The sequence below is a fragment of the Hemicordylus capensis genome, chromosome 8, assembly GCF_027244095.1.
Source record: "Hemicordylus capensis ecotype Gifberg chromosome 8, rHemCap1.1.pri, whole genome shotgun sequence".
Taxonomy (NCBI): Eukaryota; Metazoa; Chordata; class Lepidosauria; order Squamata; family Cordylidae; genus Hemicordylus; species Hemicordylus capensis.
This window is the reverse complement of record NC_069664.1, coordinates 6,581,605-6,607,194: the sequence shown is the minus strand read 5'-3', so window position 1 is coordinate 6,607,194 and position 25,590 is coordinate 6,581,605. Positions and strand designations below refer to the sequence as shown.

General features: G+C 47.1%; 1 protein-coding gene across 3 annotated transcripts in view; it reads right to left on the bottom strand.

Annotated features, from left to right (window-relative positions):
- The window catches only part of LOC128333513 (tumor necrosis factor receptor superfamily member 10B-like), a 38,827-nt gene extending 13,765 nt beyond the window's left edge, over nt 1-25,062 (bottom strand). For 2 of the 3 annotated variants that reach the window (XM_053268994.1, XM_053268995.1), the window contains exons 1-2: nt 24,867-25,062; nt 1,377-1,509 (exon numbers count right to left, since the gene is read on the bottom strand). In XM_053268994.1, coding sequence (XP_053124969.1) covers nt 1,377-1,509; nt 24,867-24,914 — 181 coding nt within the window. In that variant the 5' untranslated portion in view covers nt 24,915-25,062. Of the gene's footprint in view, nt 1-1,376; nt 1,510-13,976; nt 14,078-24,866 lie in introns of those variants that run through there. The other variant, XM_053268996.1, reaches the window with a different exon arrangement.
- Between the last annotated feature and the right edge of the window lie 528 nt (nt 25,063-25,590).

Genomic DNA, 25,590 nt, shown 5'->3' with positions numbered 1-25,590 from the left:
TTAAGTGATTTTCTTAATAAATCTTATCTGTTATTTGAACTCAACCTACTGTCTCCAGATAATCTCTTGGGCTGAATGTCTTTACCACCAGAGCATACTCTGCTGTGTGATGGTTTTAATGTTTCTCCTCACACCCTTCAACAATTGCACAGTTTCTCAACTGGCACATGGGGTTGGATATTTAAACTTCAAGTCTCCTGGAGCCAAGAAACACAGAAGCTGCTTCTGGGGCTTCAACGTTTTTAAAATATCCAACCCCATGCCAGCAGAGAAGCAGCAAGAAATTGGGTATTGAAACTTTAAACCCCACAGGAGCAACCTGCACAGAACCTAACCCCATTTCCCGGGTTAGGTTTCATTTTTGAATATTGCGGATTTAACCTTCACAGAACTGTAACGTTACTCCCATGATATTCAAGGGTCTCCTGAATACAGCAAAAGAAAAACAAAATGCTGCTAGTGGGGGCCTCCTGGAGTAGGAGATTCGGATAGGTGAATACAGTTATACTTTGGCCACAAGCCCTGTAGGGCTCTAAAGATCAAAACCAGCACGTTGAATCTAACCTGGAAGCAAAATGGCAGTCATGGAAGCCACTGCTGGAGGAGTATAATACTTGAGATGTCTAGGACCCCCAGGCATCCTTGAGGCAGCATTCTGCCCCACACTGATCTTTAGGTATTCCCCAAGGCCTAAAGAGGCCTAAAGAGGAAGAGTGAGATGGGTTGCCTTTGATGGTGATAGACACATCCGTTTTACTCCACATGATTATGCCATCTCTAGTTTTACTTTCTAGTTTGTCTATGTCTTTAGCCTACTTTCCAAAGATAAGGCGGCTCAGGAGATTGCCACAGCTATGCACACCACCTTCTAATCACTGTTGTGTTTACAGTCAGATACAAACCAAATCCACAGTATAGGGGTGGGGGGCCTAGCGGGTCCCAACGGGGATATTTGTTGCTGATCCGCCATCTTGTTGCAAGATGGTGTCCACTCTAACTATAGGCAACCCCCCTACATCAGGGATTCTCAACGTTGGGTCCCCAGATGTTATTGGACTTCAGCTCCCATAATCCCCAACCATAGGCCCCTGGAGCTGGGGATTATGGGAGCTGAATAACATCTGGGGACCCAATGCTGAGAATCCCTGCCCTACATAACCCATGTGCTGATAACCAGCTACAAACCACAGTATGAGAGAGGGTGCCTCAGTAAGAATCGCCATCTTAGAAGACATGTGTTCGGCTTCGAACGGCTTGCTTTAACTGTCTTATCTGATTGCTCTGATTGCACTTGCTCTGATGAATATGGGAATAGAGGCTTAGCTAATTAATATGCAGAACAAACTAATGGTCCTTTGGATCTAGGAATACAGTACCTGGAGAACACTTCTTACAAGAGAGTCCACCATGTTCATAGAACTGTTTCATCTCATCCTGCAGTTCTGAGGTCACAGGAGGAGCGTCTTCTGAATGCTGAATTACAGGAAGACTTGCTGTCTTGGCAACACACTGAAGACAAGGAATGGGCAAGAAGTCAGTGTAGTCTGAACCTCTTTTCCAGAAGAACTCCCCGACCCCCAATGCCTATTGGCAGCTTAGGAGATGCCACTTCCCAACAATTGCAGAAACGTTGTCCGATATGTGTGGGTTTAGAAAGTGCAAGTGGGCACCCCAAAAATCCAATATGGCAGCTAATGATCCAATATGGCCTTGCAATGTTACATGTTCATGTTCACCAGAAGCATTCTAACAGAGATAAAGGCCTGAGATTTGGCCGATACTGTCAGTCACTGTAGTCTGAACCTCTTTTCCAGAAGCCAGCCAGCCCCCCCCCCATCTACTGGCAGCTTAGGAGATGCTCCTTCCCAACAATTGCTACTGTACTCTGCAGGGATCCTCAACGTTGGGCCCCCAGATGTTCTTGGACTTCAACTCCCATAATCCCCAGGCCCAGTGCCCTTTGGCTGGGGATTATGGGAGTTGAAGTCCAAGAACATCTGGAGGCCCAACGTTGAGGATCCCTGCTCTAGAATCTAGATCTCTTTTCTAGAGCTCACTCTCTTTTCCAGCTGCAAGTTGTTAGGATTACCCGGTAAGTGTATAATGCTGAGTAGCCTCCATATGCTGTTGTAGACTTACTGAGTATTATCTCGGGTGGCTGAGGCAAGGAGGGTGGAGAGGAAGGCAGAGTATATCTTTAACTCCTGGCAAAAACTCCCACTGTTTGGCATCCCACATGGACAACCAGGCCCCGCCCCCACCACTCAGCTGGCCAATGCGTATGCGCGGTAGGGTTCAGCGCGGCACATTTTCTACCACACTGACCCCCCAAATGGCCGCTGGGCATGAGTCTAATGAAATAAAGCAAACTTTTTACTGCAACTAATGGGCAGAGATTTGCAGAACCATCTAATGCACACTTACTGACAACTCAAGTCCCACTGTATTCAATAGGGCTTACTCCTGGGGAGGACCACGGCTGTAGTTGCTGTGGTTCATATTGTAGCTGCAGTTGTAGTTAAGAGCTTTAAAAAGGTGTGTTGCATACACACTGACAAAACCATACCCACAAGCTTACACTCTAAAGAAATAGCCTTTTTCACATGTTATGCTCAACACATATACAATCCGTGCACAGCATACGCATGCACAGATCTGTTTGCATGTGCAGTTATTCACACATTATGCCAAGCACACATACAGCAAGTCTGAAGAAGACTAGTGTAGTATCAGTATGTTATCAGCTTTCCTCTTGTTTGGGACAGGAACTGCTTGAGGAATTGTTTGTCAAGGGGTCAAATTAACTCCTGCTAAACTCCCAGAGAACTTGTGTTTTGGGTGGTATAGAAATGTATTAAATAGAATAAATAAATAAACCTAATGGTGCAGCAAGGAAGTAACTTGCCTAGGGAGTCAGAGGTCACCAGTTCGAATCCCTGCAGGTATGTTTCCCAGACTATGGGAAACACCTATATCAGGGAACAGTGATATAGGAAGATGCTGAAAGGCATCATCTCATATTGTATGGGAGATGGCAATGGTCAACCCCTCCTGTATTCTACCAAAGACAACCACAAGGCTCTGTGGTCGTCAGAAGTCGACACTGACTTGAAGGCAGCACAACAACAACAAACCAGTTACCTGCTAAATCAATTACCTACCAGGTGCCAATCTTTTATCTGAAGTGGGCTGTTAACCAGTTTTAAGACTAGACATTAATTTGTTTAGAGAACTCTAAAGGAGGAGGGTTCTGTTTACCCACCACCCACTTTATAAAGGAAGGCAGATTTGATCTAAATCCAATCAATTTAAAATCAGGATTTGAATCACTTCTCAGGAAGTTTCAATTTAATGACTGAAACCACGATCGAAACCACCAGTCAGGAAGCTTCTATTTAATCACCATTTTCTAGTAAAAGTGCATTCTTGTTGTTTGATAAAACCTTAATACATATTCATCGCCACTCAGAGAGAGATGTGGGTTTCATTTCCAGAAGGCAGATGCACACTATACATAAAGCAATATTCTGATTCCTCCCCCCGCCCAGATCAATTTTAATCAAAAATGGGATGCTAATTTGGCCATTTCCTTTAGCACCAAGGCAGATACACACTTGCATGTCCAGACAGGCTCCCCTCAGTATCTTCAAAGCAGTAGCCCCTCACGTATCATTATGCTGTTTCACTTGGGCAACCAGCCTTTGCATTTCTTTGTTGCACGGTTTGCGTTTTGCATGCGTGTCTGTCTTACACCCCAGGTCCAGGAACTTGATTGAAACAGTTGTGTGCAGCCCTGCCTTAGAGATACAAGTCCCTGTCTCTCGGCTTAGCAAGGAACCTTTAGGTCTTAGAACCAACTGTGCAGAAGGTTGTCATCAAAACAGAGAAGAAATAATTTTTACTTTTTCTTTGAACTGTCAGCCTGCCCACCCATCCCCTCCATTATTAACTAAAATATCTTTCTGGCTTTAAGTGAGCTCGGCTGCTGGTTCAAGACCACCCCACATGCCAAAATGCTCGTTTCATCACTGAGGAATGTGTATAAGGCAGGCTGAAAGGACCCCTGGACTGGGTGAGGGGCATAGATTCAGTCAGAATCAGGGAAGGCATCCAAGCGACAAATGGAGATTTGATAAGATTTTGGGTAATATAGGAAACTGTTTTATACTGAGTCAGACAGACTCTTGGTCCATCTAGCTCAGCATCGTCTACACGGACGGGAAGCGGCTCTCCCAGGTTTCAGGCACCAAAGACTGAACTGAGGGGCCTTCTGCGTGCTGAGCTCTGCCACTGAGGAACAGCCCCATGCTCTAAGAAGAATATCTTACACCAGACAGTGCTCACATATAGTCACAGATCCAAATGCAAACCGGGACCTAGCAAAGCGGACAATTCATGCTCACAACTGCAAGATCAGCTTCCCTCCCCTACAGGGAGAGGCTCAATGGAAGAGTATATGCCTTGCAAAGGGTGTGTAAAGACCCTTGGATTGCTGCTGCCAGTCAGAGTAAAGGCTGTAGAAAGGTAAACTGTGCCATCAAGTTGATTTCGACTCCTGGCAGCCACAGAGCCCTGTGGTTGTCTTTGGGAGAGTACAAGGCTACTACAATAACAATAAGGCTACTACAATAACAATAAGGCCCAGGCCCTCAAGCAAAAACTCTTAAGAGTTGATTACATCACATCTCCAGGGTGCCTTTGCGCTGATAACTGTGCAAGAGGAAAGTCCCGGGGAAGCCACAACAGCAGTTATGACTGATCTCACAGGCAGGCAGAGCAGGGAGGAAAGAAAACCAAGCGGCTTGTGGTTGCCCACACAGCCAGCTGTTGTCAAAGTGGGAAAGAGGCTAGCGGTCTGCTTTCTGGCACGTTCCGATACACAAGAATGAGGCTTGGACAGGGGTTCCTAACACTCAAAGATGTTGGGGCCCCAGATGTTGTTGGACTTCAACCCCCATAATACCCCAGCCACAATGGCCGAAGATCTTTGGCCTCTGTGGCTTGGGGATTGTGGGAGTTGAAGTCCAACAACATTTGGGGTGGCGACCCACGTTTGATAGCCCCTTGCCTTAGGGGCACTTGAAGGGCTCCCAGGAGGTCCTCCGAGCCCTCCTGCTTCCCCACACAGAGCTATTTGTTCCTCATCTGAGAGTTACCACTGAGTACTCCCCACTGGGAACCACCTTAAGTGGCGCAGTGGGGAAATGCTTGACTAACAAGCAGAAAGGCTGCTGGTTCGAATCCCTGCTGGAAACACCTATATCGAGCAGCAGCCGATTATCGGACTTGATGGCACACTATACCTTTTTACCTTTACTCCCACTGGACAAGTAAACTCATCCCCTTAATCTCTAGAAGACTACTCATGAGTAACTTAGTGTGGCTGTGAGCCAGTGACTGTAACAGCCTGTCTCCCTAAGGGTAACACTTATGTTTGTGTTTTTATGTGCAAACATACATACACACAAATTTAAGCATTATAGTTAAGACGACATGTTACTGCTTCAGTCACTGGCTCACATCCATATTTAGTTATATATAAGCAGCCTTACAGAAATTAAGGGGACAAGTTTACTTATTCTATTAATTTCAGTGGGAGGAGTAACTTAATCTGGATATCAGCCAATGACTGGAGTAGCCTAGCTCATAACTGTAACATTTAGTTATGTGTGGGCTCATTCTCTCTCATCGAGATATAGATCTTCCTAGCCTAGGGGTTCCCCTCTTTTTAGCAAGTACACCCCTTCTTTTGTAAAACCTCAGTTCAGGTATCCCATATATAGACAGATAAAGTTGGAGATGCTACGCACATATTAACTATAAGCAATTCTTCCACCAAGACCTCTTTATTACGCAAAAGATAAAATACCATCCACCAGATGTTAAGAATTAAAACAAAACCGGTTTCAAGGTTAATACACCATCCTCAGTTGCTTACACAAACCAAATGTCTCAGAAGTGCTGAAACTCCTTTCCAACAGGAGTGTTGTGATAACTTAGAGGCCAACAAAGTTACTGCAGCATAAGCTATAGTCCACTTCGTCAGATGCATATAGTTCATGAAAGCATATGCTGCAACAACTGTGTTAGCTTTTTAAAGGTGTTATAGCATTTGTTTTTCCAATAGTTGAAGACAGCCAACTCTCTGGATGTTGTCGTGGTGTCAAACTAGAACATAATCCCTTGCTGAGCTTCTGTCCAGCTCAGTTATGGTTTTGTTTATTGTTTAGTTTAAGTGGAAACTCTTGCGGTCACTTCACTAACACAACCCTGTTAGAGGACAGGCTTTTGCAGATCAAATACAGCGAGGCAGGCAGAGAAGAGCCATGAACATTGGGCCTGACCAATCAATTAGAAAAAATATGACTGCGAGGAGACATGATAGAGGTCTATAAAATCATACATGGTGTGGACAAAGTGGATAGAGAGAAATTCTTCTCCCTCTCACATAACACTAGAACCTGGGGTCATCCCATGAAACTGATTGCCAGGAAATTGATTGCCAGGACACAATGCATAATCAGCTTGTGGAATTCTCTGCCACAAGATGTGGTGACAGCCAACAACCGGATGGCTTTAAGAGGGGTTTGGATCACTTCATGGAGGAGAAGTCTATCATCAGCTACTAGTCGGAGGGCTCTAGGCCACCTCCAGCCTCAAAGGCAGGATGCCTCTGAGTACCAGTTGTAGGGGAGTAACAGCAGGAGGGAGGGCATGCCCCTTTCAGCTAGATGCCAGTGGCATCTAGTGGGCCACTGTACAAAACAGGATGGTAGACTAGATGGGCCTTGGGCCTGATCCAGCAGGGCTGTTGTTCAATGTTCTTATGGGAGCCACAGCATTGTACCCATAGACTAGGATATTCCACGGTAGAATGATTTCATAAGGCCTTTATTTGCAGAGGCAACCCAAGACGTTATGGCAAGGCTTGGAAAACCCAGATGGAGGAGAGGTCTATCAACGGCTACTAGTCGGAGGGCTAAACGCCACCTCCAGCCTCAAAGGCAGGATGCCTCTGAGTACTAGTTGCAGGGGAGTAATGGCAGGAGAGAGGGCATGTCCTCAACTCCTGCCGGTAGGCTTCCAGTGGCAACTGGTGGGCCACTGTGTGAAACAGGATGCTGGACTAGATGGGCATTGGGCCTGATCAGATGCCAGGGAGCCATGACACCTAGAAATTTAATCACGGCACCTAAGCTAGGACATTCAGAGGTAGAGTTATTTAATAAATTTTCCATTTGTCCCAGGCAGTCCTGTTTCTGTTCTAAGTATCTTACTAGTAAGGAGGTTAAAGAGAAGCCCATTTACTCCTCCCCTCTGCAAATGTCCATCCCTATGTCCAGTAATTGTGTCAGTATCCACTGTCTTGCTCTCAAATTTTTGGCTCGTAGTTCCAAAGAAAATATGTCAAGGCCTGCCTTGAGCAGTGTGAGTGAAAATGTAATGGAGGGAGAGGAAAAGAGAGCCTTTGGTTTGAGAAGAGGGATATTAAGTACCTAAAAGAATGTGCCCTTTCACAAAAAAATTAACCCCAGCAGCAAAAAACTTGCTCCAAGATCCAGCATAGGAACATAGGAAGCTGCCATATACTGAATCAGACCCTTGGTCTATCTAGCTCAGTATTGTCTTCACAGACTGGCAGCGGCTTCTCCAAGGTTGCAGGCAGGAGTCTCTCTCAGCCTTAACTTGGAGGTGCTGCCAGGGATGGAACTTGGAACCTTCTGCTCTTCCCAGAGCGGCTCCATCCCCTGAGGGGAAGATCTCCCAGTGCTCACACTTCTAGTCTCCCTTTCATATGCAACTAGGGCAGACCCTGCTTAGCTAAGGGGACAAGTCATGCTTGCTACCACAAGACCAGCTCTCTTCTCCTCTCCTCACTAAGCACATACACGACCTCTCTGTCTGGCAAACACAAATACTAGCACTGCCTGGTACTGCCATGTTTTGTATAGTGGCAAGTTAATTACAGTCAATGGACTTGACTTGTGTTGCAATGCTTTTCGTTTGAGACACATGATGGAGGCTATTCACACCCGTGTGCAAAACCAAGCTAGGAGAGCCCAGCCTGGTTTTCTACACGCATGTGAACCGCAGCGCTGGCACCAGGATCCTGGCGACACCACAGCGGCAAACTGGAATATGAAGCCTCCCTTGAAAACGGGGTTAGGAGAGCCAGCACTCTCTGAACCCGGTTTCCCTTGATTGTGTGTCAGCTGTCAGACTTGAGGAAGGGGAGGGCCATAATGCACTGAACACTTGCATGGCGCTCGGGGGGCGGGAGCTGGTGCTTCTCGGGGGGGGGGGGCAATCTGCCCTCCCAAGGAAGGTGGACTGCTCGTATGCAAGGAGGTAAGTGCTAACCGGGTGGCCCTTTCTCACTGGCCGTGAAAAGGGGCTCCATCTGTAGCTAGAAGAGTCCCCTTTTCAGAGCACACGACCCTTGAGGGTCTCCCAGGCAGAACCAGGACTTGGGGTCCAGGTTGGTACTACCAGACACCAAAGAGAAATGGGCATCTTGAAATGGAATTTGGGAGGAGGTCGATGTCTGTGCTCCTCTCCTTCACCTGCTAACAATGGGTTGAATACAGGGGTGTCGCTATAATTACGCGGATGGGTTCAAAGAATCCGGGGGCCCCAGGTCCTGAGGGCCCCCCAGCTCCACACCTCCCTATCTTCTTCATTATCTTCCTCATTCCAAGGGGCCTCTGTGCAGAGGGGCGAACACGGGCCCTGGTTCCCTAGCTATGCCCTAGGGAAAGGTTGAATAGACAGATCCTTGCGGCATCAATTACCTTAGAAGGCCCAGAAGGAAACTACTTGCAAGAATAGTTTGGTTAAAAACTAAGTCTGGTTTGCATATGCGAAAACACCTTCCCCCCCCCCCCCCAGCTAGAGCTATCCCCTCCCTGGCATTAATGAGATTTCACCTCTCACTGATTGAGTTAGTGAAAGGATTACCAATCCATGATTAAATCAAACCCTGAATTGTAATGCAATCACCTTTGTTAGTTCAGCCAGCCTGAATTACAAAAACAACAGACCTAGGAGGAAAACCAATGCCAATGGAGTTAGTCTCTTACCCACCTTCTCAAAACACTTTTCCTTCAAAATCACCTTCTCACCTTTGCCCTCTGAATGGCAGAGGAAGGTAGAATCTATTCCATCCTTTTGTTTCTTCCAATCTATTGGGGGGAGAGGATAAGATAGAACCCCAGCTGCTCAGAGTCAGCACTTTTGAGCAGTCCAGCCCAGATACCCAAAGAGAACGCTTGCGGATTGTTCCCAAAGCACGCTTTAGTGGCATGGGCCTCTGTCCCAGAACATCTGAGAACACTGCAGACCTCCTCCAAGAGATCACATGGCCGTGCAGGTCTCTGTCCCAACAGCCAACCACTACAGTGCAAAGCCCAGAGAAAGAATTATGTGGACAAGTCCCTAGAGCAGGGAGATGCAATGTGCAGCTCTCCCACTGGGGATGATGGGAGTTGTAGTTCAGCAACATCTGGGGAGCCACACGCTGCCTATCCCCCTGCTCTAGAGATTCTTGATTTCACAAGTTCCTAGCTATCAAGGAGCTGATTTCACTCCCTTGGGTCCCCTCTAACAGGAATTCCCAGATACTGTTGACTGAGTGATTGATTGATTGATTAAGTGCTGTCAGTGTCCACATAGATGCACCAACGTTCAAAAGCATCAATACTTTTTCTATCTTGCCTCTTCAAAGTCCAGCTTTCACATCCATAGTGTGTCAGCGGGGGAAACCATTGTCCGAACAATTCTAATCTTTGTCAGTATATCTTTTCCAAGACCTTCATTGCAACCCTACCAAGTCCTAGTCTGCGGCGTATTTCTTGACTGCTGGATCCATTACTGTTGATGGCCAATCCTAAGTTGTTGACTACAACTCCCACAAGCCCCAGCTAAAGGCCACTGCAGCTGGAGATGCTGGGAGTTGTAGTGCAGGGATTCTCAATGTTGGTTCCCCAGATGTTATTAGACTTCAAATCCCATAATCCCCAACCATAGGCCCCTGCCGCTGGGGATTATGGGAGCTGAAGTCCACTAACATCTGGGGACCCAATGTTGAGAACCCCTGTTGTAGTGAATCCCTGTTAGAGGGAATACTGCTTGGGTGCTTCAACCCCCTGCAAACTTCAGCCCAGTTATCCTGAGTTGCCCTTTGCCAACTGGGTGCCGGATTCCTCCAGGAAAAGCTTTGCAGACAGCTATATTTCCACCTCTGCTAACTAAATGAACCAGATCTGCCCAGTCTCTTCCTGCACTCGTATCTGGCCTTGCTGTCTGTTCTAGGATCCATCCCTAAGTAGCTTTACAAACTGCCAGTCAATTCAAGTGCTGACTAGGAGTTGCACTTTCCAGAACCCAGCCGTTTTTAACATTCATTTCAATTTCACAGTTTCAATGCATCATTTTTCTGTGTTAACATTCTTGCAAGTCCATCCTGCCAAATGCCTCGTGTGAACGTGTCATTTTGCCAGTTCCCTAATTGATTTGGTATATTTTGATTCTACTCAAATCAAATATATCATAAATCTTGGATGTTTTGCATTAGATGTCTTCCCCATCTGTATTGCTCCTGTCCCTTGGTTCAAATATCCCTAGCAGAACATGAGTCTGTCCCATTGTGATGTAACACTGTAAAATTGTGGGTGGTGGGTGGGTTGGAATCTGCTCTAGTTATAAACACTATAGAAAAGTGGGGTATACATACAGTAAGAAAAAGCACACCAGATTTGAGTGTTGGAGAGACCAGTGTTCAAAACCCCATTCAGTCATGAAACTCACTAAGTGAGCAGTGACTTTGCTCTAAGCCTAGCCTACCTCACAGGGTTATTGTGGGGGTAACCACAACCATGTACACCGCTCTTGGCTCTCTGGAGGAAGAGCGGGATATAAATGTAAAAATAAACCACAAGAGAACAGAACTGGAGAAATCTTTATGGGAAAGAAGCAAAGAAGAGAAAAGAGGAGAGCCAGTATAGCGTAGTGGTTAGAGTTTTGGACTAAGACCGGGAAGACCCGAGTTCGAATCCCCATTCAAACATGAAACTCACTGGGTGAGTCTGGGCCAGTCACTTATCTCTTGGCCTAACCTACCTCACGGGGTTGTTGTGAGGATAAACATAACCATGTACACTGCTTTGAGCTCCACGGAGGAAAAGTGGGATATAAATGGAGGACGGGGGATGTAGAAATAAAAATTTCTGACAATCACCTGAAAAACAATATTGGCCAGCATTCTCTGTGGGTAAACAGATGTAGTTCTATCCCTGAATTGCTTAGGGCAGAGGCACCCAGATATTGTTGGACTAAAACCCCCATCATTCCCACTCCCACAATAGCAGCTAGTGATGGAAGTTGTAGTCCAACAACATCTGGGGCCCAAGGTTGGGAACCCCTGGCTCAGGTGAAATCTGTCCCCCGCTGGCTGAGCAAAGAGGCACCTTTTAAAAGTGGTGATTCTCTTTATTGAGCAGAGGGAGAGCAACCGGCCCTATCCATCCCCAACACAGCATCCCTCCAGTGGCTGTTGCTGGTGTCTTATCTTCTGCTTCTTTTTAGATTGTGAACCCTTTGGAGACAAGGAAGCCATGTCATTTAAATCCCTGTAAATCGCTTTGGGGACTTTTGTTGAAAAGCAGTATATAAATATTCATTATATTCCGCCTTGCATTCATATTAAAGCGGCAGCCACTTTAATAGGGCTGTATCCCTGGTTGCTGGTTCTTCGAATCCCCGCTGGTATGTTTCCCAGACTATGGGAAACACTTACATGGGGAAGCGGCGATATAGGAAGATGCTGAAAGGTGGCATCATCTCAGACTGCATGGGAGATGGCAATGGTCAACCGCTCCTACCAAAGACAACCACAGGGAGAGGAGAGCTGGTCTTGTGGTAGCAAGCATGACTTGTCCCCGTAGCTAAGCAGGGTCTGCCCTGGTTGCATATGAATGGGAGACTTGATGTGTGAGCACTGCAAGATATTCCCCTCAGGGGATGGAGCCGCTCTGGGAAGAGCAGACGGTTTCAAGTTCCCTGCCTGGCAGCAACTCCAAGACAGGGCTGAGAGAGATTCCTGCCTGCAACCTTGGAGAAGCTGCTGCCAGTCTGTGAAGACAATACTGAGCTAGATAGACCAATGGTTTGACTCAGTATATGGCAGCTCCCTATGTTCCAGGGCCAGGCGTGGAGCCTGACCGCCAGCGGCCTGTTTGTGGCTGCTCATCCCACCCCCTGCGTCTGACATCTGGGAGGCTCCATCTGGGAGCTGGGGTCTGGCCAGTGCTGCGTTTGTCGCGCCGGCCATTTAACTCCCAGAGGGGTCACATGGCCCCTTCGGGAGCTAGTCTGGGGCTGGCACTGTGTCCGCAGTGCAGCCAGCCGCTCCTGGCCACGCGGTGAATGCAGCAGCCATTTTACTCCTGAACGGGGGCCGCATGGCCCCCGCTTCGGATCTAAACCAGGGGGTTGGGTTGGGGCCGCGAGGCGCAGTCCCTGACTGGTGGCGGCCCGGGTTCTTTGAACCCATCCGCCCAATGATGGCTCTGCCCCCGCACAGGGCTCAGTGGTCGACAGGAGTCAACACTGCCAGGAGTCGACACCAACTCGACAGCACAATTGAGCTCTATCCCTTCTCCAGGGTGATGCAGATGTAGTTTAGCTGCCCAATTGTGCTTCCCCTCCCCCTCCGCTTCCTTTGCTTTTGTGTTAGGCCTTGGGGGATTTTTTTGGAATGAGTCATCACGGAAGGGGTGGGGGTGTGATTATAAGCAGTCAACACACCTGATCTTTGTGAGGTTTTTTTTCCCCCAGATCTGCCACACTCCCTCTCCGCTACATAAAGGATGGGCCACGGAGAAGGCTGAAGCAGTGAACTGGCTGAAACTAGTCTGCCAACCTGCCCAAGGGATCTCCTCAGCCCTGCATGACTCAGCACCTCCAAACTTTTCAAACCCATTTCCCTCCTTTCTGCAAAACCCAGCAGAGCTGGCGTGCAGGGCCAGGAACGTATGCACAACTAGGCAGGCAGCTGAACAGAAATCCTTTTAGCATGTATAGTGGTCATTCACACAATTTTTTAAAAAAATCTCTGTTCTACCCAGGTTTTGGGAGCTTTGTGTGCTCCCAATTTCTGGTTGTGTGGAAGCAAGGTAAGAGGAAAACCTGGATAAGAGTGATTGTCAGAGCTAGGACCCTGGCAGCATCAGCTGTCAGCTGCAATGTCACATAGTGACCATGGATATATATATGTGTGTGTGTGTGTGTGTGTGTGTGTGTGTGTGTGTGTGTGTGTGAGAGAGAGAGAGAGACAGACAGACAGACAGACAGACATGGATAAAAGTGTTGGACTCCTCCCCTCTTTGTTCTTCCAGTGTTAGTCTCCATTTTGTCTCTCCAGAGATGGCTGTTTTGGTCTCTCTCTTCAACCATGAGCTACAGCTGAAATTAAGCTGCAGGCTTTTTCACATTTGTTTGTAACCTTTTCTTTAAATAAATCCTTGTAGTTCTTCAATACTAAAGAACTGTCTCAAGACCTCTTGCTTTGCTGCTTTCTCAAACTGATTTTGCTCTGCTCTTTGGGGACTGAACTGCCATTCTACCCCCTAGAGTGAATGTGTGGAAGGATTGTGTAGGAGGAAAAGCGACCCAGGTTTCCCTCCTACCTTGCTTCCACACAACCAAAAACTGGGAGCACACACAGCTCCCAAACCCAGGTAGAACACAGTTTTGGGTTGTGTTAATGACCTCTTAGTTTGCAAGTGTTCTCAATCAGTCCCCAGGGTTTCCGGAAGCCTGACAGGTATCCAATGATTTCTGAATCCCCACTGAAGAGTTCCACGTTTGCTTCCCAGAGGACAGAAACATAGGAAGCTCCTTCTACAGAGCTAGTCAGTCTAGTTCAGGATTATCCACACTGATTGGCAGTGATTCTCCAAGGTTTCAGGCAGGCCTACCTGGAAACGCTGCTAAGGATTGAACCTAGGACCTTCTTCAAGGTTGACTCAGCCTTCCATCCTTCCGAGGTCGGTAAAATGAGTACCCAGAATGTTGGGGGCAATATGCTAAATCATTGTAAACCACTTAGAGAGCTCTGGCTATAAAGCAGTATATAAATGTAAGTGCTATTGCTGTTGCTATTCATGCAAGCAGATGTTCTACCAATGGGCTATGACCCCATTCCTGCATAGTAGTTTTCCAAACAAAACTTTAAGGTGGAAAACCTTCCGTCTGAAAGTCCCATAACAACTTTCTAGCAAAACAAAAACAAAAACAAAAACACAGACAGCCATCTTAATAGTTTGTTTTGTCACAGTACTGTTATCACTAGCCTACCTTTCATGTACTTCAGTCTTGATGAACCGAATCAAATCACTATTACAGTCACAGACCAGTGCATTAGCAATACATACACACAGAAGCCCAACAGATAAAAGTTGTCATATAATATCAACAAGTTAAACCTCAGAACAGTGCAGCTAAATTGAATTCATAAAAAGCACCTGGGGAATTTTGCTGGCTATCAAACAAAATTTAGCCACATTATCGATATTAAATCATTCTGGTCAACTAGAAGATAATCAAGATAAAAGGAGTCCATAGGAATGACAACTTAGAAAAGTAGTTATATATTTGTGCCGTAGGTCTTGGCAAAGTCTTAATGTTTGCCCCACAAACAGCCCTGTGAGGTAGGCCAGCAAACTCAAGTGATTCCAAAGGTACACATGTCAGTCTATAAGGTGAGATCTGAACCCACATCACTCAGGTCAAAGGCCAGTTAAACAATCAACAGAGGTCAAGAGGAAAAACTTTCCTTGGACTGCACCACTTTAGGCAGGAGAATGCCACATGTTACTCTGTTCCCACACCAACAAGATCCACAAACCTCAGTCTCTCACTGAAATCAGAAGGACGTGAGTCATAAACCCAGACCTGTATGCACACACACACACACACACACACACACACACACAAGAGCTACAGCAGGACCCTTGCTTTCTGGGCCTTGCATTTGAAGGGCCTTGCACCTAGGTTCACTTTTGAAGTGAACACATGGAGATTCACACAAACACATGTACAGACATCTGTACGCACATACACCATAATGTCTGAACAGGGCTATAACTAGAGCTATAGGGCTATAACCAATACAGGTTGCCCCAGGAAGAAGAGCTCCCCCTAGCCAGTTATGGTGTCATAGCACCTTGCTGCTCTTACAGAGACATTCCACAGGGCTGCACAACCCTCCAGTTATTGTTGAACTACAACTCCCATCATCCCTAACTACTGGCCATTGTGGCTGGGGATGATGGCAGTATGAGTACAATAACAGCTGGAAGACCAGTTGTGCCACCTGCACTAAAAAGTTAGTTAAAAGTTAACATAGGAAGCTGCCTTCTGCAGAGGCAGACCACAGATCCAGTACTGTCTCGGGATTGTCTTCACAGACTGGCAGCGGCTTCCCCAAGGTTTCAGGCAGGAGTCTCTCTCAGCCCTATCTTGGAGATGCTGCCAGGGAGGGAATTTGGAGCCTTCTGCATGCAGGCGCTCTTCCCAGAGCGGCCCCATCCCCTACGGGGAATATCTTGCAGTGCTCACGCACACATTTATTTTATTATATTTACAAACCGCCCCAGGCTCTGGAAGGTGTACAAGAAGTTTTAAAAGACACAAAAACACACACCATTTAAAACACAATGCAAGAATTTAAAAACCTTGGAAGGCCAGGCCAAAAAAGTAGGGCTTTAGGGTTCTCTTAAAGGCCGACAGTGAGCCTCAACTGCGGATATCTGCTGGGAGTGCATTTCATAGGCCAGGAGCAGCCACAGAGAAGGCCCGGTTCCGAGTCGCCAGCAGACACACTGGTGGTAACTGGAGACGGACCTCTCTAGATGACCTCAACATGCGATGGGGATCATACTGAAGTACGCACTCTCTAAGATAGCCTGGACTCAAGCCGTTCACATAGTCCATTCAAATGCAAACCAGGGTAGACCCTGCTCAGCAAAGGGGACAAGGCATGCTTGCTACCACAAGGCCAGCTCTCCTCTCTCCAGGAGGCCCTTGGAAAACCATGATGCCATTTAGTGCATACCAGAGGGTCTCAAACAGGTCCCCAGTTGCTGCCAGAATAGAGCTGCCATCATCTCTGACTATTGGCCACTGTGACAGCGGATGATGGGAGTGTAGTTCAACAACCGCTGGAGGGCCAAAGTTTATTTTATTTTATTTTATTTACATTTTATATCCCACTCTTCCTCCAAGGAGCCCAGAGTACTACATACTTAAGTCTCTCCTCAAAACAACCGTGTGAAGTAGGTTAGCCTGAGAGAGAAGTGACTGGCCCAGAGTCACCCAGCAAGTCTCATGGCTGAATGGAGATTTGAACTCGGGTCTCCCTGGTCCCAGTCCAGCACTCCTGTGCAGCCTTTGCTAAAAAGTAGGTTAGCAAGGGGGCCCTAATAGCTCGGGGCCCGTGTCTGAGAACCCCTTGTGCAGACAATACTGACACAGCGGGGAATGACTTGACTAACAAGCCAGAGTTTGTTGGTTCAAATCCCTGCTGGTGTGTTTCCCAGACTACGGGAAACACCTATATCAGGCAGCAGCAATATAGGAAAGATGCTGAAAGGCATCCTCTCAGACTGCACAGGAGATGGCAATGGTCAACCCCTCCTGTATCCTACCAGGGACAACCACAGGGCTCTCTGGTCGCAAGGAGTCGACACCGACGCGAGAGCAGTGACCAGAAGGCCGTTTTGTATGCTCACAGATTGTGTGCTCCAAAGATCAGGTTCTTGTAACACTACAGAGGACCTGAGACACGGTGATGTCATCCAGTGTGTGGAGGCAAGAAAAGCCAGAAGAACTAAAAATAGCCGCCCTTCTCCGCTGACGTAACCCTACCAAGAGACAAACACCCTCCCCCTCTCCACTCCCGGCCAGGCCTTGCATCACCCTCTCCCTTGTCAGCACATTCCAGAGCCCTCTTTCGAGATAAACCCTCTTGCTGTTTTGGAAACCGATCCTCTTTGCCAGCCTCCATCACCCCCCCCCCCCGCACAGAACCACAAGCAAGATACACGGAGAAGGGTAAGGGCAGGGCGGCTGGTTACGTTTATCACAGGAAGACTCCTGCAAACTGCCTTTCCTTGGGGGCTACCACAGTGATGGGGAGAGGCATCCTAAGTCTGTGCAAAAACTCAAATGCAAACCGTCTGATACGATTCAACTGAAGTTATATTTTAGTTGCAATATTTTCATAAAATTTAACCTAAGGGCCAAAGTGTTTGTTAATCGTCCCAGGGACCTTTGCACGCAGTGGCCGGAACAATGGAAGTTGGGGACAGGCTGCTCTTTATTTGCGCAGTTGATTCCAGTACCACCTAAATATCTACACACACATATCCACCCACAGTGTAGTAACTAACAAGCTTCAGATTTTACTTTTTTTTTTAAAGAAATAAGATCCTGAAGATTAAAGGAAGGGCCCTAGAGCAGTGGTTTGAATTATTCATTTATGAGCATAGGAAGCTGCCATATACTGAGTCAGACCATTGGTCTATCTAGCTCAGTATTGTCTAACCAGACTGGCAGCGGCTTCTCCAAGGTTGCAGGCAGGAATCTCTCTCAGCCCTCTCTTACCCTGTTGGTTTCCAAATCCTTGTGTGTAAATCTTTGTAGATACTGTATATGATGTACAAACAACCACTTTGTATATAATTGTGCTTTGGCAACGTACTGTATGCTTTGGTAGTTTGTTGGTTCAATTAAAAGAAAAATCTTGTCCTATAAAAAAAAATCTTGTCCTATCTTGGAGATGCTGCCAGGGAGGGAACTAGGAACCTTCTGCTCTTCCTAGAGTGGCTCCATCCCCTGAGGGGAAGATCTTCCAGTGCTCTCACATCGTCTCCCTTTCATATGCAACCAGGATGGACCCTGCTTAGCTAAGGGGACAAGTCACGCTTGCTACCACAAGACCAACTCTCCTCTCCACTTTCTCAAACCTGGGGCCCCAGATGTTGTTGGACTACAGTTCCCATCTTACACAGCCACACTGGCCAACAGCCAGGAATGATGGGAGTTGTAGAACTGCTGGGGACTCAGGTTTGGGAATCCCAGCCATAGGGTAGCCATTCAGGCAAGCACTCGCCAGCCCAACCCAGATGCTGTTGGGCTACAAGTCCCACTATTGACAGCCACAATGGTCAGAGGCCACTGTGGATCATGGGAGCTGTAGTATACCAGGGCTGCAGCCAGAAAGGGACTGGCTCCCTTTAGGTAGGGATTATTCAAATTTGGGTCCCCAGGTGTTGTTGGACAGTAACTCCCATCATGCATACCAGCCTTTGTGGCTGTGGATGATGGAATTTGTAGTACACCAGGGCTCCCTACCAGAGAGGACCTGGCTCCCTTGGGGCAGGGTGTTTTCCAAATGGGATCGTCTGATGATCTTGGATGACAACTCCCATTATCCACAGCCACAAAGGCTGCATTGTGCATGATGGTAGTTGCAGTCCCACAACAGCCGGGGGAACCAAGTTGAAAAACTGCCTGCTCCAAGGGAGCCCACTCCTCTCTAGCTACAGCCCTGGTGTACTACAGGTGTTTGTTTTCTTTTTATATATCTATTTTATTTATTTTGTTTTATATTTATTTATTTTTGCCATCACTCAAGAAAAAGGTGGCCCCAGTGAGCACAAGGCTGGAGCATCTTTCTTTCAAAGAAAAGTGAGAAGTGCTCGGAGGTTTGTAGCCGAGAGGAGGAGGGCGGGGGGGGGGGGAGATAACAGGCACTGAAGGACATAATGGCTTATGACATTATTCACTGTAAGAATAGAGGGCACAGAAAACCAGACTGAATGACTCCCAAGTCCAGCTGAGTGCCTGTAGATTCAGGACACAGAAAAAGTACTTCTTTGCACAGCACATAGTGAACTAATCAAACTCAAGATAAGGAGAAGACCATAAGATTAGATGGACAAAGCAAATCCAAGACAGTGGCAGATAAACATGCAAGGGAAGCAACAAAGGGTTGTCAGAAGAGAAAGTATATTGTCTTCCTTCTGCATTCCAGGCAATACTCTTTTTTGAGTGGAAAGCAGGACAACTGCAAGTCTGAAACTGACAGATACGATGAATGTAACAACATATATGTTTATATATCCTGCACCCACACAATTGTTGTGCAACAGTATGAGTGTTGACAAGACAAATAGACAGAAGTTTGGGGCAGTCTACGAACTAAATAAATAAATGAAATGAAATAAAACAATACATACAAAAAATACATAAATTAATAGGATCAGTGTGAGATTGTGAAGATACGCAACTTGAAACTTTTTGGAAATAAAGATATTGGAAGTAAATAAATTTTACTGGAAAAAGATACTGAACTTCCCTACACTTTTGCTTTGGAATTAGCCAGACAAAAACTCATACAGATCAGTCTCCCAGTTACCAAGAGTTGCGACTGCTAAACAGAATGTCCACCTTCCTAACTGTACCAGTTTGCTGTACTGGGCAGCAGTTTGGACTAGAAGACAAGGAGGAGGACCATGAATATTTATATACCGCTTTTCAAGAGAAATAAAGGGATGAGAAATGGCAGTCACGTGGACCGTTTAAAGCCAGGGGTTCTCAAAATTGGGTCTCCAGGTGCTGTTGGATTACAACTTCCATCATGCCAAGTTTGAGGACCCTTGGCTTAAAGCCATAAGGCCCCATTAAGATGACGGGCAGATGACTAGTAGTCACTAAAGGCCAACTCTCAGGCGCTAAGGAATGGGGACTTGATAAGCAGAGGCAACCTCTCTTGGGAATTCCCCTCATCTCACGAGGAGGCCATTCTGGGAGGAGACAAGCACCTCCTCCACATTTAGGATCCAAAAGCCAACCAGACAGGAGTGCTTATTCCCCCCACCCACCCAAGCATCTGAGTGAACCCCCGCATTTTCGTGAACCCCCATCAAATATATTTTTCTCCCTCCAAAGAAACTGTCTTCCCTCCCCCACTCCAAAAGAAAAAGAAAAGAAAAGAGATTTTATGCAACCTTTGGCCTGTCTCTAATCCAGCAACCATAAACTGGAAAGTTCAAGATTAGGACAAAACCTTCTAGGAGCAGAATTATACTCTCCAGGTCAAAGCATTACAGGAGCATCATGACTCTTCCTTTCCGAAACAGTCACCCAGCAGATGCGATTGCGATCTCTGTGGCTTCCTCAGCACAAGACTCAATTGCCTCATTGGTGTGTTGTGTTCCTCTCACATGCTGCATCAAGGGTTGCCCTTCAATATCAGCGGGAGGACTTCCTTGGTTTCAACATAACGTTTTAAAAAATGAAAATGGTACCAAGCAGCAGATTGTATAGCCCAAGACCATGCAAATTTTGACCTGGCAACTGGTGCTGTGGATTAGCTAATGCAATCACACAATGGACACAAAGCCTTTCATCTGAACCCTTATGGCGAACCACTTCAGTTTGAAAACTGGAGACAACTCTTCTCTCTTATGCAGAGGAGGTAGCAAGCATGACTTCTCCCCTTAGCTAAGCAGGGCCCACCCTGGTTGCATATGAATGGGAGACTTGATGTGTGAGCACTGTATGATATTCCCCTTAGGGGATGGAGCCCACTCAAAATCCCTTCCTGGCAGCATCTCCAAGATAGGGCTGAGAGAGATTCCTGCCTGCCCCTTGGAGAAGCCACTGCCTGTCTGTGAAGACAATACTGGGCTAGTTGGACCAAGAGTCTGACTCAGTATATGGCAGCTTCCTATGTAACTATTATTATTATTATTATTATTATTATTATTATTATTATTATTATTATTATTTTACATTTATATACTGCTCTTCCTCCAAGGAGCCCAGAGCAGTGTACTACATACTAGTCCAGCACTCTAACCACTACACCACGCTGGCTCTCAACTACTACAAAAAGCTAGCTAACTTCTCTCATTCAACCACCACACACCATCATTTTCTACCCTTCCCATACACTCCGCACACAAACACAACCCCCGCAATCTTTAGCAAGGTTAGCATGTGAATAACCCAGATTACAAATGCATGCTGCAGTGTTCCCAGGATGGCAGCTAGAGTCCAGAGGGAGTGGTGGAAGAGCATGTAGAGCTTTGCACCAGGGTGGCTGGATGTGGACAGCCCCCTTCCCACTCACATGCAAAGGGGGGGGGGGTGTCTCCAGGCATCACCCCCTGCAGTTCCTTTTGCACCGGGAACATGTCCAGGCAAGTAGGTCATCTGCCCTACCTGGGCAGAGAGGGGAATGCAGTCAGAAAGGGGGTTGGGTCAGGTAGTGAAAACAATAACTTTCATTAGACCTTTCCACCTTCAAAGAGCCACCAATTTGGCTCTGTTTACCAACTGCAAGGCTCAATTTACCAACAATTACTGATATCACCAATAGAAAGTGCAGGTGAGATCTCCAAGGAGGTGCCAACAAGACAATTATCTATTTAAGAGAATATTTGTTCTAGGCCTAACTGACCAAATTGCCCTCTGCAGGGCACAAAAGCAAGTTTGCCATGGCATTAAAAACCCACCGACTGTAGTAATCTTGGTCATCTCTTGCTTCAAGGCGGCAATTAGCTAAACGCATTGAACCTAGAACAAATCTTTTCCTAATAAATCCCGTATCATTTTTACCTTTCATGTTCCGCTTCCTTTCCTTCCTATTTTGGGTACCTTTTCCTTGGTACCAACAACAGCTTAAGCTAATGTTTTCTTTCAGTTCACCTCTCTTTTTAAGTTGTAGCTGTGTCTGTATTATTCTGAGGAAGTTTTGTATGGATGTTTTATTATTATTTTTAACTTCTCTGCTCACTGCCCCAGGGCCTGAAGCTGAAGGTCAGCATAAAAATATTATTATTATTATACATTTATATCCCGCTCTTCCTCCAAGGAGCCCAGAACGGTGTACTAAATACTTGAGTTTCTCTTTCACAACAACCCTGTGAAGTAGGTTAGGCTGAGAGAGAAATGACTGGCCCAGAGTCACCCAGCTAGTTTCATGGCTGAATGGGGATTTGAACTCGGGTCTCCCTGGTCCTAGTCCAGCACTCTAACCACTACACCACGCTGGCTTCTATAAAATTATATAGCATTATTATATAAAATATAATAATAAATGAAATTCAGAGAAGGAGAACCAAGATTAAAATTGCACTTGTATTTGTTAGTGATGATATGACTAAGAGGGGAACCAGCATATTAACTGCTGAGTCTTACATACGCAGGCTGGCAAAATGACTTACTGTATTTTATGGACTATAAGACTCACTTTTTTCCTCAAAAAATATCCGCCAAAATTCAGGAGCATCATATGTTTTAACAGTTTAATATGTTAAAACTCTGAAAAACTGGATTAAAATTAAGGTGCGTCTTATAGTCCGTAGCGTCTTATAGTCCGTAAAATACGGTATTTCCTAAATTAAGTGTCTGAGCCTTGCTAGTTCTGCATGGGGCAGTCAACAACAGACCCATAGCTTGTGGGCGGGGGGGGGCAGCTAGGGTGGGTTTAAATTTTTCTCTGCCCCCCTTGTATATTTTGTTTGCAAACAATTTTTAAATAGCTGGATGTTACTTGCACTTAGGACTGATAGGGCCAATTCCCCCTACTTTGAACTTCCCCAGTGAGATCTGCCTGGCTTCATCACTTTGTTCTTTTAGACACCAGGTAAAGACCTTTTTGTTCACTCAGGCCTTTTACATTTTGAGTTTTAAATTTGATTTTTAAAACTGATTTTTAAAACAGTTTTAAAATTGCTTTGTATTGTATTTTGTATTTTTTCTTCTCCGTTTGGTCTGTTGTGATGGCTACCAAAGATGTTTTTTTACTACTACCTTTGGGGAGCATGGCCCCTAAACCTTTGGGCTGGCTAGGGACCGGGTCAACAACAAATACTGAAATCCTACACAATTACAAAAGTTAGTGGGGTCATCCAGTCTCTCTCTCACACACATACACAAACACACACTGATTACCAAGAAATGTAGGGCCCACAAAAGGAAGTACTTTTTCACACAACGTATAATCAACCTATGGAATTCTCTGCCACAAGCGATGGTGACAGCCAACAGCCTGGATGGCTTTAAGAGGGGTTTGAATAAATTCATGGAGGACAGATATATCAGGGCTACTAGACTGAGGGCTACAGGCCACCTCCAGCCTCAGAGGCAAGATGCCTCTAAATACCAGTTGCAGGGGAGTAACAGCAGGAGGGAGGGCATGCCCTCAGCTCTTGCCTGTGGGCTTCTCAGGGGTGTCTGGTGGGCCACTGAGTGAAGCAGGATGCTGGACTAGCTGGGCCTTGGGCCTGATCCAGCAGGGCTGTTCTTATGCTCTGTAAACTTTACGTCATCATTATGAATCTGAAGGCCACTGATGGGGAAACTTGCACTGAGATGCCTTTCCTGCAGAAGGCATCAAGTGTGTGCATTTACTTAGAAGTAAGTCCCAAATTCTGTGTGTGTGAATGTGTGTGTAGGCTCACAAGTAGGTCCACCCAGGATTGCAGCCAAGTTGTTCTGAAGTGACAGAGATAAGAGACAGAAGGAGGAGAAAAGCAACCCAGGTAGGAAAAGCAAGAGTCGGGCTTCAACTGTGCAAAACAGTCCCAACTATTGCAACATCAAGAGGTGGGCAAACCCAGCCTTGGGTGACGCAGAGTGCATTGTTGCATGTGACTTTGCTGATATCTGGGGTGGAGAAAGGGGGAAAGAACCGGGCTAGCTGGAGAAAGGGGGAGGGGAGCCAGATCTGGACATCCCGAATCCCCTCCTCCTGGGAGTTCCCCATCACACAACTCCTCCAGCCCCCCCCCCCATTCCCGCTGCTTTACTTTGTACACTTTGTAACATCAGCCATGCCCGCCTGAGCCTAACCCTAACCCTAACCCAGGTCTACTTAGGAGTAATCCCGTAGCGAGCTCATTGGCACCGAGGCCCACGCGTCGCAGGAGAAGACATTGCCGCATCAAAACCACAAGATCGCTCGCTTGGGAGTAAGCCCCATTGAGTTCAGTGGGGCTAACCTCCGAGGAAACAGCCTGAAGCTCGGAGGACGGGCACGAAATCTCTCCAGCTTTGGGCATGTGCTGTCCAGGGCAGGCGCTCCACCGCCCACGAGGAGCGAAAATCACAGACCCTGAATAGGCCGGCCACCGGGGAGCGGTTTTCCACGCCGGGCTCGGCGCCGATTTCACGTGTGAACACGCCACTTCGCCCCTCGCCAGCCAGGACGCAGATACAGCCCCATCCCGGTTCCCGATCGCCAAGACCAGCGCCCCAAAACGGCCGCTTTTTGGACTGAGCGCCGTTACTTGCCGGCTTGGCTCGCTTGCCCGGGCATGTTCCCAGGGCGAAGGAGAGCGGCGGGGGGCGATCGCCTGGGAGACCCGCCCCCTTTTGCTCCCCCCGTTGCCTGTGAGTGGGGAGGGGGCTCCCACACCACCCGACGCGACTGCCCGCCTTAGCCTTCTCGGGGGCCACACACTGGGGCTGCCTCTCGCCATCTTTTCTCCCTCTGCCCCACTCGGCGTGGGGTGGACACTGACAGCGTCCTCACGCGTGGATGCCCGTGCGCGCGTCTAAAGTGCACCCTCTCCGCCAGAAAGCCGAAGCTCCAACGCTCAAACAGAACAAGACTGCAGAAATGCCGAATGCCGATGCATTCCGCCTCGGGAGCATGTCTCGCGGCGTTCCGAGGGCCCCCCAAACAAGCGCGCCCAGACCAGCCACCCCCCTCCCTTTCCGCTCCTCGCGCAGCCTTTCGAAGAAGCCGCGGTTTAAAACCGGGGGCGGACAGCCGCGAGCGTGGCGCTCACCAGGAAGACGAGGCTCAGGCACAGGACCAACTTAGCCCCCGGACTCATCCCGGCAGCGGGGCGACAGACTCGGCGGGCAGCGGCAATCCCACCAGGTCTCCTTTGGAACGGAAGAAAGTTCGCCAGCACCAGCGCACTTTGGCTGTTTCTATCTCCCTAATGTATGCCAGCAGCCGACTTACAAACTTCACCATCGGATCGCGGGACTGAACAACTCGAAGGTTTCTTGAGCGTGGCCTTTATAGCCCTAGCCTTCCCAAGGGGCGGGCCGGGGCGGTCCTGGAAGTTTGTGAGCCGCGCCCACCAAGTAACTTCCCTCCCCGTCCTCACCAGCTTTAGCTTTATTTTTCACAACGTTCATGTAGAAAGATCCCACTGCTGTTATGTATAATTGACTTTACCAAAAGTTATGATTCTTGTTATCTTGAATCATATGAATCATATTGAATCATATCCAACTTTTTGGAGTTCATCTGAAGAATGCAGATTTCTGCACACAATAGTGGTGTGCAAACAATGAGCTCTGATGAAGAATGTATAGCTCATTGTTTGTTTGCATTTACCACTCTTCGAAGAAGGCAAGATAAGAAGGTTTGCAACAGAAGGTTACTCTTCATTTGGATACCATTGTGTAAGTAGTTTTAATTAACTTTTGCATTGGTATATGGATAGTTTTAAAGAAGGTTTGTAATAATTAATGTATATCTTTTCAGTGTGCTCATGA